The sequence below is a fragment of the Mesocricetus auratus genome, unplaced genomic scaffold (genome assembly GCF_017639785.1).
Source record: "Mesocricetus auratus isolate SY011 unplaced genomic scaffold, BCM_Maur_2.0 Super-Scaffold_100015, whole genome shotgun sequence".
NCBI classification, from domain to species: domain Eukaryota; kingdom Metazoa; phylum Chordata; class Mammalia; order Rodentia; family Cricetidae; genus Mesocricetus; species Mesocricetus auratus.
The window spans coordinates 2817957-2837955 of NW_024429198.1; the positions used below are offsets into that span (position 1 = coordinate 2817957).

General features: G+C 40.8%; 1 protein-coding gene across 4 annotated transcripts in view; it reads left to right on the forward strand.

The window, feature by feature from the left end:
* Dab2 (DAB adaptor protein 2) overlaps positions 1 to 18316 on the forward strand; it is a 52389-nt gene extending 34073 nt beyond the window's left edge. Inside the window, exons 5-15 of one of the 4 annotated variants that reach the window (XM_005077979.4) lie at positions 400 to 531; positions 1048 to 1128; positions 1531 to 1557; positions 1794 to 1847; positions 2233 to 2295; positions 7227 to 7883; positions 8910 to 9072; positions 13192 to 13818; positions 14313 to 14422; positions 15195 to 15262; positions 16336 to 18316. In XM_005077979.4, coding sequence (XP_005078036.1) covers positions 400 to 531; positions 1048 to 1128; positions 1531 to 1557; positions 1794 to 1847; positions 2233 to 2295; positions 7227 to 7883; positions 8910 to 9072; positions 13192 to 13818; positions 14313 to 14422; positions 15195 to 15257 — 1977 coding nt within the window. In that variant the 3' untranslated portion in view covers positions 15258 to 15262; positions 16336 to 18316. The remainder of the gene's footprint in view (positions 1 to 399; positions 532 to 1047; positions 1129 to 1530; positions 1558 to 1793; positions 1848 to 2232; positions 2296 to 7226; positions 7884 to 8909; positions 9073 to 13191; positions 13819 to 14312; positions 14423 to 15194; positions 15263 to 16335) is intronic. The other 3 variants (XM_040757576.1, XM_005077980.4, XM_040757577.1) reach the window with 3 other exon arrangements.
* The last annotated feature ends 1683 nt before the right edge of the window (positions 18317 to 19999 follow it).

Below are 19999 nucleotides of genomic sequence, written 5' to 3' on the forward strand. Positions count from 1 at the left end.
TAATATTCTGGCTTACTTTCCCAGGGACTATAAAGACCACACCACACCCAGTTCCACTTGGGTTGGTTTAAAGGTTATGTATTCCTCCTTGACTGTAGACATTCTTGAATCCCTCTCAGTCCTTCCTTGCATGTGGCATTATATCTTTTGAATAGAAAGAGAGTCGAGTACTTATATTTTTAGAAAGAATGTTCTTTTAATTTTGTTTTCTATTAACTCTTCCTTTTGGAGCCCTTTCTGGAAAATTAAATAAATCTAGATCTAGCCTTGAACCAAAGACTAAGAAGTCTTTCTTCAAAGGCTTTAACCTCACATGCCTTCACATATGTTTTGATAGCTGAGATAGGCAACAAATGCATTCTATTTACTCACTGTTGTTCTTCCATGTTCCCTTTTAAGGTAATAGAGCATGAGCATCCAGTAAATAAGATTTCTTTCATTGCCCGTGACGTGACAGACAATAGAGCATTTGGTTATGTGTGTGGAGGAGAAGGCCAGCATCAATTTTTTGCCATAAAAACAGGGCAACAGGTAAGCTCTAAGATACAGCACACCTGAGGACTGGTCCTCTGAGAATAGGAGCGTTTATAATTAACAAGAATTATTTATTTGAAACAATTCTTTAAGCCACTGGTTTCTTAGATCAATCATCATTCAGACAATGACTTATGCCTTAAGAATCTATTGAAAAAGTCATTGATAGTTGTGTGTGTGAAAAAAGAATTGTGAGAACAGAATTTCTAATAGTACTACTAATGAATTTCTAACAGTATTGAATTATTCCCAGAAGCTTTGAGGAATATACAAAAATAGGCATGGTAGCTCTTTGTTTTGTCTGAAAACTTAAAAAAATTTTATTGTGGTATGTTCTTAACAATAGTGAAATGTGTATTAACCCTGTGTCCTTTAGTTATCTGAGGATAGAGATCCTCTATAAACCAGGGGAGGGTGGTAAGGAATCTCAGCAGGAAATATAAAGTATTAATAGGAGCTGATTATAGACAAAAAGTGAAAACAAAATGCTGTTAATGCTTTCTGTCACTTCAGGCTGAACCATTAGTTGTCGATCTTAAAGACCTTTTCCAAGTTATCTACAATGTAAAGAAAAAGGAAGAAGAAAAGAAAAAGGCAAGTGCTGTTTGATAGAAATTCTTCTGGGTTCAAAACTATACTCAGGGTCTATTTAGTGTCACATTCGTAAGCCCTGGCTGTAGAGCTGGGCTTCTTTCCTCCATGTGTAGCACTGTCTGTTGCTCTTAGCAGGGCAATGGTGGGACTTTGTGCTTAGGAACATCTGATTTCAGTCTCTGGCTCCCTGTAATGTTCACATTAGTTAAAAGACTCCACAGAGCAACCTAGTTTAAATCTAGAAAGTCTTCAAAGATACTATCTATGTGAAATGGGGAGGGGAACATATAGCAAATTATGTTAAGATTTTTTTTCTTTGCCTATTGAATCTGGCTGTATTTGTTCCTTTACTAACTCTCTTCCCGAGTACTAAGCTGAGTGAACCTGTGTCTTTCTTTTTAGGTTGAAGAAGCCACCAAAGCAGAGGAGGTAAAGCTGCCTCTTGATTTCCTGTGATGTGTGAAAGCCATGTTGGCTCCCTGCAAAAGCATTCTCCCCTCCTAGCTTGAGCCTCTGGGCCAGTGACCAACTTTTCATGGGAGATAAATAGTTAATATTATTAGAGAGCAAGTTATAACAGCTTAATGGGATAGTCGGTCATGGAAATAAGTTTTATGGGCATACTTTATCAGTTAAACCCTTTAATCTTTGCCTGTTATTTGCAGAATGGGAGTGAAGCCTTAATGACCCTGGATGACCAAGCTAACAAACTGAAGCTGGTATGTTTGGGAGGTTTTGTGATTCTCTTAACATGGGTTTGTACCTCTGAGAGCTTGCTAATACTGGACCTATATTGAATCCATAGGAAAATTCAATTAGGATAAGTATTTTCCTATAAAATTCAAGTAATATCTATGTTAGTCTACAACATACTCCTTTTGGTAGGTCACCAGACTCTTTTAAGGTGTTGACCAGAGTGATGTCCTTCGGGAACAAGCCTACACTTCCTGACATAAGTAGCTTATTATCAAATCTGTAAGAAATCAACTACAATCCAATTATGACAGCTATTTCCTATAGTTTAGGACACAGACAATTACAGTGATAGACAGAGTAATTGTTTTAAGTAGACACATCTGAATCTAATCCAAATACTTTTTTAAGGGTGTTGACCAGATGGATTTGTTTGGGGACATGTCTACACCTCCTGACCTAAATAGTCCAACAGTAAGTGTTTTGTTTTTAAATTTGCAATGTAATTGAAATAACATCTATAATCCCAAATTTACAATTAACCAGAAAGCTTTAGCAATTCATGGAAACTTGGAATGTCTTGATTTTTCCTCATGAAATAGAAGTGGCTACTATAAAAATAATTTGAATCTTAAGTCACCATAAGAACCTACCACTACTAATTTGGATATATTAGTATAACATAGAGGCTAAATCTATGCTACTAGTCAGTAAGTGTGATCATTCTTGGTAATAACGGGATCAGAAGGAGGGACTGAATTATAATTCTTGGCATAAGTCTACTCAAAAGAAGTATGTTTATTAAATGATAAATCCTAAATTGTCTTAGTTTCTTCATCTTTTTCTGCTTTTCTTTTTTGCAATTTAGCTGCATGAGTTTGGCATGAAATAAGAGTTAGACAAGGAGTCAGGCATGGTGGCACATGACTTTAATCCCAGCACTCAGGAAGCAGAGTCAGGTGGATTTCTGTGAGTTCAAGACCAGCCTGGTCTACAAAGCAAGTTCCAGGACAGCCAGGGCTTCACAGAGAAACCTTGTCCTGAAAATCAAAAAAACAAACAAACAAAAAAGGAGTTAAATAAGGTTCATTTTATGATTAACAAAAGTCTCTTCATTTTAGAAAATTTCTAGATTTTATAGAGTATTGTTATATGTCCAGTCTTCTCAATATTGATGAATCTGTGTCAGCCATGTGAGAACATAGCAATATTTTCCTTTATTGATATGAAAATGTTGGTCCAGCAAGAAAACTTGTTTATGCTCAGATTTAAGGTTTAAGCCTCATTTTTCAGATAGTCTCTAAAACAGGCCTCACACAGAAACAGTCATGTCATTTTGAATCAACTTTTATTATTTACTTACCAGTTTCCTGTGCACCTGCTATTGGCAAATCATAGCAGCAAGAAAGATGCACATCAGTGTTATCATCAACCTTTCTATCTAGCAAGGACCATGTTAAGACTAGTGACAAAGCCAATTGAACGATGCTAATTACAGGATGTTCACTTAGCATGCAGATTCAGATAATGCTTCCAAGGAAGGGAGTTTCTAGAATTGAATATCAAAGACAATAAGTCAATATCTAGGCAAGCAGAGCATTGGTACTTGTAGAATAATGGAGGAAATGTCTGGTAAGATTCTCTCTCTCTCTTTTTCTCTCTCTCTCTCTCTCTTTGGGTTTTGAGATAGGGTTTCTCTGTATTGTTTTGGAGACTATCCTGGAACTCGCTCTGTAGACCAGGCTGGCCTCGAACCCACAGAGATCTATCTGCCTCTGCATCCCAAGTGCTGGGATTAAAGATGTGCCCCTTCAACGCCCAGCCTGGATAAGACTCTCTTAAATTAGGAAATTATCAAGTAAGTTTTCATGATGTGCAGAAGATCTCAGGAATTGAAATGAGTCAGAGAGAGATGGGAAGGATTCTTACTTCCCAGAGTACTATGGAGAAGTCCAGCAGGCACACCCTCACTGTGTAAATCCACTGAAGCATGGACTGTGTATACCCTTCTCTGTACCTACTCATAAAAATCATATTGTGTGATGGCATCTTAACGTCCTTGCAGAGTCTACAGTAGAGAAGCTAGAACTGGGTAGTCTTCCAAATAGTGAGCCCTTCCCTACTCACTTACTCATGGCACGTTCATTCTTTATAATCCTTTTTAGTGTTTTCAGGATAAGATTTTTGGCATATTAGGTTAGCTGATACTGGAAGGAATATTCTAGTTCTGAGAGCTTTTTGATTCCTCAACAGTCTTGGTGATTCTTTATTAGTAGATAAAAGAAATCAGTATCTGTGAAATGGTCTTTCTAAGTGTCATACCAAAATGGGTCCTCCAAGAGAGAGGAAAGCTCTCACAGTGGATTGCAGAGGAAGAAGCAAGATGGCGCTCACTCCCTTGGCTTTTGTGGACTTTTGAAGCATTCTGCATACAAAATGAAAACACAGCATGGATGATCCTTATTCTTATACCAGAGTTCTTGCAAACTAAAAATTTCATTTGTAGAAATTCAAGTTTTAGCTTAAAAATAAATTGAAGTAATAGATATTATCAAATTAGATAATATCTGATAAGTTTTTTTTTAAAAAAAGATCTAACAGGGCTGACTATGTGTTGGTTAGATTCTGACAGCATGTTCTGTTGCATTGACTCCAGATGCAGAGGACACAAAATAGATGTTTCTCTGACTAGTAAAACTAGCATGTTTCAGAGTTTTTCAACTCCTACAGCAGCTGCTCTGGAAAATGTAAAGTGTAGAAGAAAAATGCCCAAATTACTTAAACTCTCTTAGTTATCCCTAGTAGCTGTAGCTTCTCCCAAATTAATGTACAAAGCTTTTATGCACTTCAAATATTAAAGTGTTGACATCCCTTAGAACATAATGTTTCTTTGCAAAACTACTGGAGAATTATGTTTCACAGGGCTTAAGAAATAAAGAGAACGGGGGAAGAAAGGGAGGGAAAAGGTACAAAGACAGGCAAAAAGTGAAGGAGGAAGATTTAGAAATATAGATACATGATCTTTAACTTTCAAAGCCTGACCACTTGAAAGACTAAAAGAAATGATCCACTATTATAGAGATTAAACCTGGTAGAAGGGGATTAGATTAGAGTACAAAGTTTAAATAATATGTGTATGCATACACTTTTATAGCTCCATAGATGGCTTGGGGTAGATACAGATAAAACTGAAATATCAATAAGAAAAATGTAAACAAAAAATCTGAAATTAGCTGGGTCATTGAAGTGTATATTGCAATAGATAGTAGCTATGGTAAATTGAGTGGGGTCCTACCATGTAGCATTCCAAAAGCTGATCTAAAGAAGTAGATTTTAATGTACATAAAGAATGGCAGGAAGCTAACAATGGCGTTGAGGCCTCAGTTAGTGACCATCTCTGGGAGGCTAGCTACCCAGAGAAGAACAGTAGATCTCAGTTTCCAAATATTGCCCTGGTGCAGTCTTCACACCGGCTTGCTGAAGTGCTTGGTTCACTTTCGAGTCTGTCTGAAGGTGTCAAGTGGCAGCCAAGTGCAGTGCTGAGAGTTCAAAAGGCAAGAATGAAGCTCTGACCTCGGGAGTACATGAGGAGTCTCCCGTCTGGCCAGTCTAGTCTTTCAGATAGACTCTTAAGCTTGGATTGACAACAACCCTGTCCTGAGGAGAGCCTTATACATTTTGCTCGTAGGGTGACTATTCAGAAGTCTAACACTGTGACTCGTTTGGTGTCTTAAGAACTTCTTCTGAAGTGTCTGGAAAGGAGAACTCTGCCAGCTGTGAACACCCAACTATGCTAACCTAGAGGTGGCCCTTAACAAACAAATAAAACACTGAATCAAGCTTCCAGAATGCATTTTATCCCACCTTTTGATTGCTTAAAAATCCACTCATTAAGAAGTCTTCCAATTCATTTGTTTGATTAAAAGCTTTAAATTTAAGCTCCTTCTATGACGAATTCTTCTAGTTATAAAGAGAAAACCAGACTTTCAAAAAAATGATTTTATGTTTTCCAGTAAAGAAAATAAAAAGAAAGAGTACAGTTTGGACCTGATTTTGTACCCTCCTCTATGTCACAAAAGAGAAATGGGACTTTATTCTTTCCTTAAAAAGAGAGATTTTTGAATGCTTTTTGTCCTTATTAGCTGAAAACGTTCAGATTTCTTTTAAAGTGTTCTTCTCCCAGTGATCAAAACAGTTCTCCACCCAGGTTACTGCTGGATGTCTACCTCTGCTTCCTTTCCAGCTGGACGGTGTTTCTTGTTTACAATCTATGGCTGACAAAATTAAGCATTTAATGGATCAAAGTCATACAAAGAGGTCTTTCCCAGGGTAAATAATAATTAGTTATGAACTGGAATAAAAACATGTCAAATTGATCAAATTGGTAGCTTTGATGCTAACAATTTTCATAAGACAAATGAAGAAACCAAACAATTAACATCTATATTTTTTCATGTAATAGAGAAGAAATAGAATTGGCAGTTATACATTTTGCATGCTTTGAAGATTACACCCTAGAACCTCATTTCCTCCTTAGTTATTAGCTGACTTTAATGCTTAATAGGTGAGATCATTGCCACAATACAGGAAATAGCTATGTTCTGATAATATTGATTAGATGTGATCAGCATTTTGAGAAGAACACACAGGAAAGAATATATCCAAAAAGGTATGGGGATGGTAAAGATGAGTGGTCCAGCTTAGCTAGTATCTTTAGTAAAGTCTTTTTCTATTCAAAGAGTGAGACCTACTGACCAAGATAATGGAGACTCTTGTTTCCCCCCAGAGGAAGGAAATACAGCCATAACTATGAAATCTGGAGCTGTGGAATGTAACTCAGTGGTAGGATGCTTGCCTACAATACTTGAAGCCCTGGGTTTAATTCCCAGCACTGTACACATACATACACATGCTACACATATGAATATTAGCCGATGTATTTGCTCATTTAGAGAGTTAATGTTAGAGATTTCTGGAAAAAGGACTAGGACTGTGTGTTTCTCAGGTAGGAAGCTGGACTAGGTTACTAAAGTCAGTTAATAGATCCAAATAGTATATTCAGATAAGCATTTAGAGTGAGTCCCAGTTAATTCCAAGGCATCGGTTGAACCAATGAAGATAATGAACCTAGCCCATCTGAATGAATTTACTAAGGACAGCATGAATTTAGCAAAATTTCACTGAAGAAAGGGCAGAACCCATGGAAACTTACAGCTCACAAACCGAGTGAGGAACTAATCCCCAGCTAGTAAATACTCAGGGAGTTGATGGGAGATGGTAATAGTCCCAAATTCTAATAGGAATCCTGGTAATCCTTGTCGTTTTGATGTAGTTTTCTCATTTGAAGTTATAACATGGACTAACACTGTCTCTCTCTCTCTCTCTTTTTCCCCCAAATGTGCTAGGAAAGCAAAGATATCCTGTTAGTGGATCTAAACTCTGAAATCGACACCAATCAGAACTCTTTAAGAGAAAATCCATTCTTAACAAATGGCGTCACCTCCTGTTCTCTCCCTCGACCAAAGCCTCAGGCATCCTTCTTGCCTGAAAATGCCTTTTCTGCCAATCTCAACTTCTTTCCCACCCCTAATCCTGATCCTTTCCGTGATGATCCTTTTGCACAGCCAGACCAATCGGCACCCTCTTCGTTTGATTCTCTCACATCTCCAGATCAGAAGAAAGCGAATTTGAGTAGCTTGTCTACTCCGCTGAGTAAAGGGCCCCTGAACGGTGATACCGATTACTTTGGTCAGCAATTTGACCAGATCTCTAACCGGACTGGCAAACAGGAAGCTCAGGCAGGCCCGTGGCCCTATCCAAGTTCGCAAACCCAGCAAGCAGTGAGAACTCAAAATGGGGTATCTGAAAGAGAACAGAACGGCTTCCATATCAAATCTTCCCCGAACCCTTTTGTGGGAAGCCCTCCTCCCAAAGGACTATCGGTACCGAATGGCGTAAAGCCGGACTTGGAAAGCTCTGTCCAGTCCTCAGCACATGACTCCATAGCCATTATCCCACCTCCACAAAGTACCAAACCCGGAAGAGGCAGAAGGACTGCTAAGGTGAATTGTCTTTTCCACATACCCATTAGCAGAGTGCATGCGCGGTACCAAAGGGTGGTGTGACGCAAGCTCTCTTCCCTGCTGCTCTTTTAGTCTCCTGTGTGGCTGTGAAATAGAAGGTGGGATAAGACACTTCGGCCCTCCAGGAAAATGCCCCTCTAGTCAACATTCTTCCTAAGCTGGCCAGCAGTGTTTGTCACATCTGCTTTCCGTTTGCATGTCTTGTCACTTAATACTAAACTAAACACAAGTTGTTGTTTTTTTTTTTCCATTGTTAATGCTGCTATGCTTCTGTACCTCTGGTAAGTTTGATTGTCATGTTCTGGGATGGGAGGGAGAGAGTTCTTGTGATTCCCTTGGTCCTATCCCCACCCACACTAACACATGTCCTGCACACCCATCATCACTGATGTCCATGGTGGTGGTTTAAAATTCTCAAGTCTGTCTCCTCTTTTAAATGTAAATGTTGACTTAATAACCCATTGACTTAGAAACTTACACAAACGCTATTACCAACTTCATTCAAAAGCGACTCCAAGTGCACTACCCCGTAGGTGATTTTTTTAGAAGCTCTCATGGGAATGTGCAGTCTTACCTAATGATGAAAAGTAGTATCGCCTCTATCGAAACTGATCTAGATTGAATGGAATGATAGAAATTATTTAGGATGCTTATGTTGCCCTTCCTTTCCCAGCTTCAAGTTTTCACCAATAAGGAGACCAGACTGACATAAAAGGATAAATGAGAAAAATAGATTTCATTTTGCAAGTCCAAGGTGATATCCATTAGCCCACTCACTACAGCCATCTGTGTCTCTTACCCCCACCACACACACATGCGCGCGCGCACACACACACACCTTACCTTTGCTCTTTCATTTATCAGTAGAAGAAATCATTTGCCAGTAATAATAGAAAATTTTCCTTTATGTGGAGGTTAGCTTTGGGGTAAGGAGTAGGAGACAGATGGAAGCTGTGTTTGCTTTCTACCTGAGTAACTCTTCTCCCTCCTTCCCCTCCTTGTCAGTCTTCAGCAAATGACTTGCTTGCATCAGACATCTTTGCCTCAGAGCCTCCAGGCCAGACGTCACCCACGTCACCCACAGGACAACCTGCAGCCCCTCAGACCAACCCTTTGGATCTCTTCAAAACAAGTGCTCCTGCCCCAATGGGGCCCCTGGCAGGTCTAGGTATGTTCCCAGAGTTGGAATTACATGTGGCTCTGCTACCGTCATTCATACTGACGACACACAGGAGGAAGACACTTCCTGTGCTGGTGGGTATCAGATGGGAGACCTCAAGCAACACTCCTCGCATTTGCTCCTGCACAGCCCACACGCCTGTGACATTCCTGCCTGGTAACTGAAATTCAGCTCTCTGAGCTGCTGCGGGATAAGAAGTCTGTTTTCAGTATTTTGTGTCCCTGAACAGCTGGCAGTGGCTTTCAGAAGGGATTTTGAAGTCAGACCAGTTTCGATGGTGAAAAGGGGCTGTGTTAAGAGAACCGTTGTCTGCATGGTAAAAGTAGGAGTATGCATGCTTTGCGTGCCATTTGCCTTGATAGATGGAAGTGTATCTCCTCTCAGGGCTCAGATCCTCTCTCTTGTGTAGGTTAACTGGAAGTAAGGCTAAGTCATGAAGTGAAAGTCTAAGTTCTGGGCTCAGCTCTGCCCCTAGGTCTAAGTAAGCAGGGAATGGACCCAAATCATCATCTGTTTTTGAATACTTACGCCTTAGCAATTCATAATTAGTCATTTTTCTAGAAGAGTGTCTACACAGAGCTAGGAAATAAATATTAGAAAAAGCTAAAGCTAGAATAAGCATAGGTGTTTCCTTAGACAATGGGATGTGTGGGGGTGAAGCTGTATCTCTGGCTTGACTGATCCACTGAGTTTTTGCTGCAGGATGAAAGGAAAGGGACACTGACTGGGGTCTGGTCCTGTTACTCTTCCTCCACAGCCTCTAGTCCTTTTCAGGCTTCAGGAACCCCAACAATAGTCTTTACCATCCTGCTGGGGATTCCCTTTGTTTCTTGCTTCTTGGTGCCTGTGTAAACTCAAATAGAATCTGACTTGTGAGGTGGGGGACCAAGGATGAACTAGGACTCTCTGGCTCTTTGGTAAAATTTCAATGGAGATTGTGGCTTTTTCCTGCAAGATCCCTTTTCTTCCTTTATTTCCTTTCTTCTCTCATTTACTGGTTTCCTGCAGAGGAGAGCAATTTTTTTCTGCCACTATAAGTCTGTGTAAGCATGTCTGGAGTAGGGATGAGAAAGGAGTTGTTGCCAATGCTGAGTGGCTGAAACCCAGGTCAATGTGAGCAGTCCATAGGTTCCAGGTTCAATGTTATAGCACCGAGAGACTCTCCAAAAAAACTTGGTGCCCTTTGAGAAGCCTCCTTTTTGCATTGTTCTTTTCCCTGTACCTACAGAGCAGCAGCTGGTGTCTTTCCTCCATAAGGATTCAGGGGCTGTGACTAGATCACATCCCAGAGCTCTGTAGTCTAATATCAATGCCTTGAAGAATTTTTACAGCCAATATTTAGCAAGTCAGCCTGAAGATACAGCTGGACCCTATAACTGTTAATTTATTCAGACGAAGTGAAGCCTTTTGGCGATGTGCCCCTGTTGAGGCCTTGGGGTATACAACTGCAGAATACTGATGATTCTTCCAAGTTTGGACATGGAACTCAAACTGAGCCCCACAGTGTAGCCCCTGTCCATTGGCAGTGATCCTCAGCCAAACCATGGAAGGTTGTAGGTCTGGCTTCCGCTGGCCCCAGCTGGGGGACTGTCTCCTCTTGAGATCTGGGGGGTGGGGGAAGAAGGCTTTACAGGAAGCTGAGCCCTCGGCTTTGACTTGTACCCTGTGTTTTGATCTAGCATCAAAAGGTAATAAGATTAATGCTTTATGCCCGCACTCTCTTTTTCCTCAGTCCTTGCCTCTACTTTCTCCAGCTGGACCATAAATGTTTTAGAAACGTAATGGGTGGAGTCTGGGAGATGGCAATGAAGGCTGGCATGAATGCAGACTTACCAAGCCCTTACTTCCTGGCAAATGTAATATTTTTCTTTTTACAAGTGACATTCCCATTGATACCATCTATGACTAGAGTTAAAGAAGTAGTTCAGGATGAAGGGAGGCAAATGGGTGCTTCCTTTTATGTATTTAGTTTTACACTTCTGAATGGCTGGAATGATTGGTAAATGACCCCTTCCTTCCATTCACAATATTAAATTGTTTTGAAACATTGTCAATAGTTTTGCTCAAACTAAATCCACTTTTAAGACTTAATAAGAGAAGCCATGTCTTGGTTTTGCAAATGTGTTCTATAATGCAACAAGTCCTGGCCCTGTGTCTGTGAAGTTACTATGTGAATTAGCTTCCCATTGAACAAGTAGTTGCTTCTTATTCCTTGCTGGGAAAAGGTAAAAAATGGGAGAACAATGTACTGGGGTCAGGGCCAAGGTACATGAGTTTGTCCATGTGGGTATGCACTTTGAACGTCCCATATTTGATTATGTGTTCTCGACTCAGTTCAGGCATGCTGATCAAGTAAGGAGGCCGTTCTGTGGGAGGGTAGCAAATGTGTTCCTGACAAGATGCCAGCATTCAAGATAATAAAGAATCAAATGCCAAAAAGATCAAAGGAGATGACCTTGTGTCAGCCCCTAAGCCCCATTTCAAAGTTCTTTTCATTCTGAAAAAAATAAAATAAAACAGCAACAAATCTTTTCTATCCAAAATATCCCAAGTTTGAAACCTTTTCCTAGTTGAATTGGAAAATGAATAATGGCCGGGTGTTGGTGGTGCACGCCTTTAATCCCAGCACTCCGGAGGCACAGGCAGACAGATCTCTGTGAGTTCAAGGCTAGCGTGGTCTACAGAGCGAGTTCCAGGACAACCTCCAAAACAATACAGAGAAACCATGTCTCAAAAAACCAAAAGGAAAAAGAAATAAAGAAAATGAATAAAGAAAAAATGCTGTGCTCTGACCCTCAGAACAAGTAGGTTTGAAGAGTAGAGCAGCACCACCCATGACTGAGGATGAGACTGGGTTAGTGGATGGCTAGTGCTTTGGTTTTTTTTTTCTCGATGGTGATGGTTTATGGACTTATTAATGCAATTGGGAAGAAGGAGCAGAAAGAATGAATGTCTTGTGTTAGAACAAGGTGCAAGGCATGATTGAGAGGTCTGGGTTCTCATGAGACAACTACATCCTGAAGAACATGCAGGGGGGGCAGGCCCTGGAGAGAATACTCTCCGACAAGAGACCACAGTTACCCACAAAGGGGCTGATTCTCCTTATAACTGCTCTCCTCTAACTTCTGGCAAAGTTTAGTGAGTGACACATGGCAGGAAGCACTTTTATTGGAAGCAGCCATCCCAGGATAATAGTCTTTCTTCCATTTTTATATGTAAAAGTCTAAACTATGTGGGCCTCGGCTAAACTTCATCTTCCCTTTATGTATCTGTGTCAACTTTGGCAGCATTAGAAAGCAAGGGAGTTCTGAAATGGAGAGATTCTCTTTGAGGACTCATTTCCATTCATGATAACTGGTTTCCATAAGTCCTCGGCAGGAGCCAGCTGTTAAATGCAAAGACTAAACAGTGACTCTGTGCAGTTGATTATCCTAATTAATTACTTAATAATCCCTGTGATTTTGTCCACTTGACCAATCAGTTCTGTTTGCAAGTTCTCTTCAGGGTGTTGGAGATTCATCAATACATTTTTGAGAAGCATTCATTCATTCATGGTTAGGGACTTAAGGAGTGTATTACTCTTCTAACAAGGGAAGTAAGTAAGACCTGTGGTAGAAAGACCACACAACAGTGCTAAGAAGTTAACCTTCACAGTGATTTCGTTTCTTGAAGCCATTGTTTCTGGGTCAGCTTCAAAACTTCATAAAGTTGGGAATGATCTACAAATATGCCCAGAAAGCCGTGCTTCCTAAAAGTCAAGAATCCTTGTCAAAGGGACAAATACAGCAAAAGTATGTTATATGGATGTTTCAAAATGTCACAATTAAACTCATGATTTTATGCAATCAGTATGAAGTTATGAAAATAAAATAAAAGGGCTGGGTGGTGTGGCACATGTTGTTAATCCCAGCACTCAGGAGGCAGAGACAGGTGGATCTGTGTGTGTTCGAGGCCAGCCTGGTAGACAGAGCAAGTTCCAGGACAGGGTCCAAAACTACAGAGAAACCCTGTCTTGAAAACTCATAATAAATAATAAATAAATAAAATTAGAAAGAAGGATCCCCTGCAAGCTTGTCTCCTGATAACACTTTCTTCCTCTTTCTTCAGGTGGTGTTCCAGTAACGCCCCCTCAAGCAGGACCTTGGACACCTGTTGTCTTCAGTCCTTCTACAGCTGTGGTCCCAGGAGCCATAATAAGCGGCCAGCCTTCAGGTTTTGGTCAGCCAATCGTTTTTGGTGCAACCCCAGCAGTTCAAGTTTGGAATCAACCTTCATCATTTGCAGCCCCAGCTTCCCCTCCACCCCCTGCAGTTTGGTGTCCTCCTGCCCCCGTGGCACCCAATGCTTGGTCATCCACAAGCCCTCTGGGGAACCCTTTTCAGAGTACCACCTTTCCACCTCCTGCCATGCCCACTCAGGCTGCTCCTATGCTGTCCTCTGTTCTGGCCACACCTCCTCAACCGCCTCCCAGAAATGGCCCCCTAAAGGACATCCCCAGTGATGCTTTCACTGGCTTAGACCCACTTGGGGACAAAGAAGTCAAGGAAGTAAAGGAAATGTTTAAGGACTTCCAGCTGCGGCAGCCACCTGTTGTACCCTCAAGGAAGGGAGAGACACCTCCTACTGGGACTTCCAGTGCCTTCTCCAGTTACTTCAACAGCAAAGTTGGCATTCCTCAGGAGCATGTAGACCATGATGATTATGATGCCAATCAACTGTTGAGCAAGATTAATGGTGAGTTTGCTCACTCGTCGGCCGACCGCTGTTTCAGCTGTCCTACAGTCCCATGGGGATCTCAAGGGACGCTTCCATGTCCATCAGTGGTTCACTTCCTGCTTCTTCTGGCATTCAGGGCTGTCGTAATTTACCAACTTACCTGTTAGAGCCCTTTAACTCAGCCAATTCTAGCGATAGGCCCAATGCTGCCCCCCAGTGACCGTTCTTGAAAGGGCTTCTAAGAGCTAGAGAAATGTTATGATGCAATGTGTGTGACATTTGAAGAGCTGAATGATAATCTAGCCCACATCCGACAGTCACAAGCAAGAAGCTGCTGAGTGTCTTCCACTTTAGATAAGATATAGATGTACCTTTCTGTTCTGATGGATAGAGTTCTGGTGTGTGTGGTCATCTTTTACTTCACTGTTGGAAAGAATTCAAAGGTAAGCCAGTCAGGGAACATGCATTGTGTGTAGCTTGTCTACTAACTGTTTAGGTCCCTTGCCTTTCAGAACCACCAAAGCCAGTTCCCAGACAAGGTCTCCTCTCAAGTGCCAAGCCTGCTGACAATTCACTTGAGAATCCCTTCTCTAAAGGATGCTTCAGTTCACCACCGCCCTCCGTAAGTATCAATTCCTAGCAGATCATGCCGCATACCCCTATAGCTTACCGAATCTATTTCCCTACACAATAACTTTGCTGAGAATCCCTATTTGCCTAGGTTGTATTCTTAGGAAACTTCACATTGTTGTGGACATCTAGTCAAGTTGAGTGAGTTTATGTTGCATGGGCACTACCTCTCCTGAACTTGAGGAATAGTACAATCAAAAGCCTTCCTTTGTATTTTATTTGTTCCATCTTGTGAAAACATTATATCAGACACTGAATCAAAACAGTCTCTTAAAAACCTTTAAAGATTAAAAATTCTGTAGTCTATAGCTCTTTACCTCATCAAAACTATTCTTCTAAGCTGAGGGAAGCAAATACAATTCCCTATAGCCTTGACTTTGAACAGACAATATGTACTGTCCATCTCCAAGAAAGTAGGCAAAAACCACTATAGACATGTACAATGTCTGATTGGCTTATTAGTCAAGTCAGTGGTTTTCAACTTGTGGGTCATGCCACTTTGGGGGTTGACTGGTGTTTTCATAGGAGTCATTTATCAGATATCCTGCATATCAGACACTTACATTATGATTAATAACAGTAATGATATTGCAATTCTGAAGTAGAAATGATATAATGTTATGATTGGCGGTCACCACAACATGAGGAACTATATTAAAGAGTCATGGCATTAGGAAGGTTGAGAACCACTGCACTAAGTGATATTTAATGATAGGTTTTCTTATGACTATAATAGTGTTCATTGTGTTGTTTTTATCTCATAGGCGGCTTCTCAGCCTGCATCTTCTGATGCCCACAGGAGCCCTTTTGGAAATCCTTTCGCCTAACTTCCGTAAGTGGAAGAACCTACTTAGCATTTTTTCACAGTGGGTGAATGGTGAGAAACTGTGAAACAGAGGGCAGAGGGTGAAGTTTTAATTTTAGAATTGGAAAGAGGCTAAGTATGTGTAATTTGGGAGTAATGAGGCTGAGCATTTAGGAAAGTAATTCCTACAAGCAGTAGTCAATCTAGGAGATACAAATTTCTATCTTGTGGTTTTGAAACTTCAGTTCTATATGGAAGTAAATTCAATAGAAAATGGCCTCAAATTCTCTCTGAATCAGAGAATAACCTAGTTCTGAATTGCCTGCCTCCTCTTCCTAAGTGCTGGGATTACAGACACTCACCACTACACCAAATTTTACATCGTCCTTTGGAAATCAAACCTGGGACTTCATGAATGAAGCACTCTCCCAGCTACATTCCCAGACCTACTTTAAAAAAAAAGAGAGAGATTCGTGTTGAAGAGGAGGCATCTGGTAATAATTTGGCTCTCTATAAAATGTCCAAGTTTGGAGGACTTTGTGAAGCCATCATGTAAGTCAGCTAAGCAGATGATAATACAACTTCTCTTTCATTTCATTCCTCAAGGGTAATCTCAAATTGGCCCCTGTGGTGGGATGTGTTACTCTGACACCAGTGACAAGACTTTATACTAGGAAAGCTGTCTCATTTCATCATCAGTCTATAAACAGAGGCTTATGGATGGCGGTGCTCAGCTTGCTTCTCCTTCTTACTTAGTTCAGGATCCCATCACAAGGATGGCCATCCCAGTTACTCTGGTCCAGATAATTCCTTACAGATATAGATGTGTTTGGTATAGGACCTCACTCATTAATTCAGACTGGCCTTGGTTTTACTATATAATTTTGGCCAGCCTTGAAATCCTGTGCCTCCTTCCCCAGCCTTCTGAGTGCTCAAGTCATCAGCTTGCACTATCACATCTAGTGGGTAGGACTATTTTATCCTATCTTCACGTCAGCTCTGGGATGTACTATCACTAACATTTGAAAATGATGTTTTAATACGTAATACAATGGCAGTCAATCCAAACATCCTAACCTTTCTTCTCGATGTTTCTCTAGGAAGCTGTATTGCTGACTATTCAGATGGACAAAAGACTGGCTTCAGCCAAGGACAAAGCTGACAGCCAGAAACGTGCTGACCTCTGTCCTCATGCCACCTCTGACACAGTATCTGTTGCCTTACATGTCTCTGCCTCTTGTAAGATGCCTTTCACTTTCTGTCTAGGCTGAAGCTAAACTGAAACTATGGCTTTATGTAAATTAAGCTCCTAAACTCTCTAGCTCAAGTATAAATGAAGTAGCTTCCCTGCCAAAGCCTTGTCTGTTCTGCCCCTAGAAGTTTCCAGAATACTTCCCCTTCTACCCTTCAACTGGGAGGTCTGGCCACCTTAACCCTTCATATCACACTGCCTTGAGTAAATGTCCAAATCCTCATACCTCGAAGTCATTTGGTGTCCCTAGTGTGCAGCTTAAACCTAAACATTCTACCAATAGGACAGCAGACATCTTGCTTCCCATGCCCAGAAAGAATGTTTTGAGTAAACTGAAAGCAAGACTAACTTCTCAAGCACACAGGACCATCTCAAGATGACCATTTCCCCCTATAATGACATTTCTCCTGTAATTGTGTCACTTACCAATCCTGCCCCAAGAGGTGCTTACAGTAGACTTGAAGAAGAGGAAATTCTAGTTCCAAATATAAGGCATTATTCAAAGTTCATAAAACAAATAATTTCTTCCTGGGGCCTCAAATTGTTTTTATTCTGGACATTTTGCAGCTGTTTGACCCTGGTGACCTTATGGCCTGAATTTTCCTTGATGATCTTAATTTCATATCATGTGATTTTTTTCTCAATAAAGATGATTATTGTGTGCATTACTTTAAAAAAGTATAAGTTTTCTTCATTCTGATGATTTCTCCCAGGACCTAGGCTATTCAACTTTTAATCTTCTGCTATTTTAATGAGAGAATAGCGCTGCTGTTTATATCTCCCTGTCTTTGTCTCCCATGCTTCTTTCAGTCCATTTTGCTCCTGGGTTTGAATAAACAATACCCATGAACAGATATTTACCAGGAACAGATTTTTATGGGTCAAAAAGCATTAAATGACTCACAAATCTGGAGTACTCCCCACCCCCATCCCCCACCCCCCACCCCCATCCAGTCCTTGTTAGTTCAATGTCTAAACTTCTGAAGGTACACCATCCTCATCCTCTGTATGGATGGATGGAGGGCCATTCTCTTAAACTTCGGAAGAGTGATTTAACACAGGAAAGGAACTGGATTCAGCTCAGCCATGAAGGACTCTATTCAGAAAGCCAAATGTGACTGTACCAAACACACTGGGTCCTGACTGGAGGTTGTGTTATGCCTTTCTCATGTAATTGGAAAACTTCCTTGAAGCAGCAATCATCTAGATACTAAGACAAACTAAATGAGGGGAGAAAAGGTGACGGATGAATGTTCGGGGTCGTCATTGAAAATCTGCCTGCAATATTTTTCTCATAACCTTGGAAACCTATGCAGTGCATTTTCATTTTCAGTCTTTTTGTTAAACAGGATTGAAGAGTTTGTTCAATCCCTTTATTTTAGTTTATGTTGATTTTTTAAATATTATCACTTGACCCTTAATGCTCAGGTCTTGTGGGTGTTAATACAATCTTATCTTTTGGTGGAAGAAGATGACTGCTCAGGATTTAAACAAGAAGCTGGCCTTGTGAGCCCCTGTTGATTAGCCCCAAGTGATCCAAGCTGAAGTCCTGTGGGTTTCTGTTTGATGCTAATCGTTAATTATCTACAGCATTTTTTTCTGTCTAACTTCCTATTCAGTCATTATAAACAGAGACTTGAAATCATACTTTAAAATTCCAAATACCTAAAGATGTGCTAAACTGGAGGTAACTATTTCTAGATGGCCAATTTTTTTGAAAATAATGATCAGCTACACACCTGTTTTGTATGTACCTGTCTTCTTGGGCACTTTTCTGTATACAAATAAAGCTATAAATTTACTCATTCAATAAACTGGAATGACAAAAATCTCATGTCACTGTCGCTTCTTCTAGTATTTGACCCCTGATTTAGGTGGAGTGTTATCAAGATATGAAACATACCAGCTAAAAGGTGGAAAGCTGCTAGTTTTACACAGTGATAAGAGAAAGTGGAAACCCATGACACAGACACACAAATAAATTGCCCAGTCTCTTTCAGTGCCTTATTCCCTCTCACATCCACACGCATTCTCTTCCTGTGAATTTAATGGAGTTGGTAGATAGGAGTTGCTACACGTCACATGATATTCACTGGACAGTGTTGGTCTGTGCCTTTTGTCCTTTGCTTTACCATTATTCAGCCATGTTTGACCCCACCAAAATACATGTGTAGGGGTTAGTCTGTGTGGGTACTAGCCATTTGGAAGATCTGTAGTGTCAGGCTCACAGGTCAATGATCAGCTGAGGACTCTCTCAGTCATGGTGCCCTGGTTTAAACTCAGGGACCTCATTTCAGCAAAGACCTGGAACAAATTCTAAAGCAGATTATGGAAAAATACAAAAGACTGGGTTTTAACCTAACTACTCTAAAGAGTAAAATACTGGGGAGGAATCATCTTGTGGTGCATACTCTTATGGGATGTTTGGGTCTTCTGCCTTGTTCGCCACTTAACTGAAAACAGTTGGTATCCTTCTGACAACAGTGAGGTGGAATGCAGAGAAACAAGAGGGCTGGAGATGAGCCCCAGATGAGAGTAAGCTGAGGGCTGCTGGGAAGGACACACCACAGAGTATTTGGTTTATCTGGGTGTTCTGCTGTGTGTTTAATGAGATGAACTGATTCTCCTTCCATGTGACTCAATGTGTAAGCATTGTTCATGTACAAGAAGACATTCATGCAGTCAATATGAATCACTGTTAGACAAAAAAGGGTTGTGCTGCCGGGTGGTGGTGGTGCACCTCTTTAATCCCAGCACTCTGGGCATTGAAGGCCAGCCTGGTCTACAGAGTGAGTTCCAGGACAGGCTCCAAAGCTACAGAGAGACCCTGTCTTGAAAAACAAGCAAGCAAACAAAAAAGGGATGCACTTACTGAAGTAGCCCTGAAAATGAGAACTAATCTATCCCTTGTACTCTTTGTAGAAATGGCATTCAAACCTATCCCAAAAGTAATATTTTGTGGGAACCCTAGAGCTTCATTTAAGCATCCAATGTTAAGCAAAAGGTTGAATGTTAACAACCAGGAAACCCTGCGATTTCTTACACAAATCAACACAAAGGGAGAAGGTACTGATTTCTATTACTATAACCACCCATTGGGTAATGCTATGCTCATTATGAAAAATAATTCCATTCTGCTGATACATAATCCAGTGAGGTAAATCTGTAACCATTATAGCTCATATGAAATTGGCATACAGGTTTTAAAATGACTGAAGTTGCTCTAGAACATAGGGAGTTTTTCTAATGGGTGTTTTGTGGCAAAACTACTGTAGTGGGTACTCCTCTTGCACAATGCTAGAAGCCTCCAACAAGCCAGGCGGCCTTGTTGTGTCTTCCTGTGCTGAAAGAAAGGCAGGAAAGAACAGGACATAGCTAACTCAGAAATGTGGTTCACCTTGGAATTACCTGCTGAGTGAGGACTCTGACCCAGATGCCTGGAATAGATTCAAAATTAAGTCTTTTCCTGAAAGACGGGAGTTGCCCAAAAGATCCTGGTAAATATTTAAGCT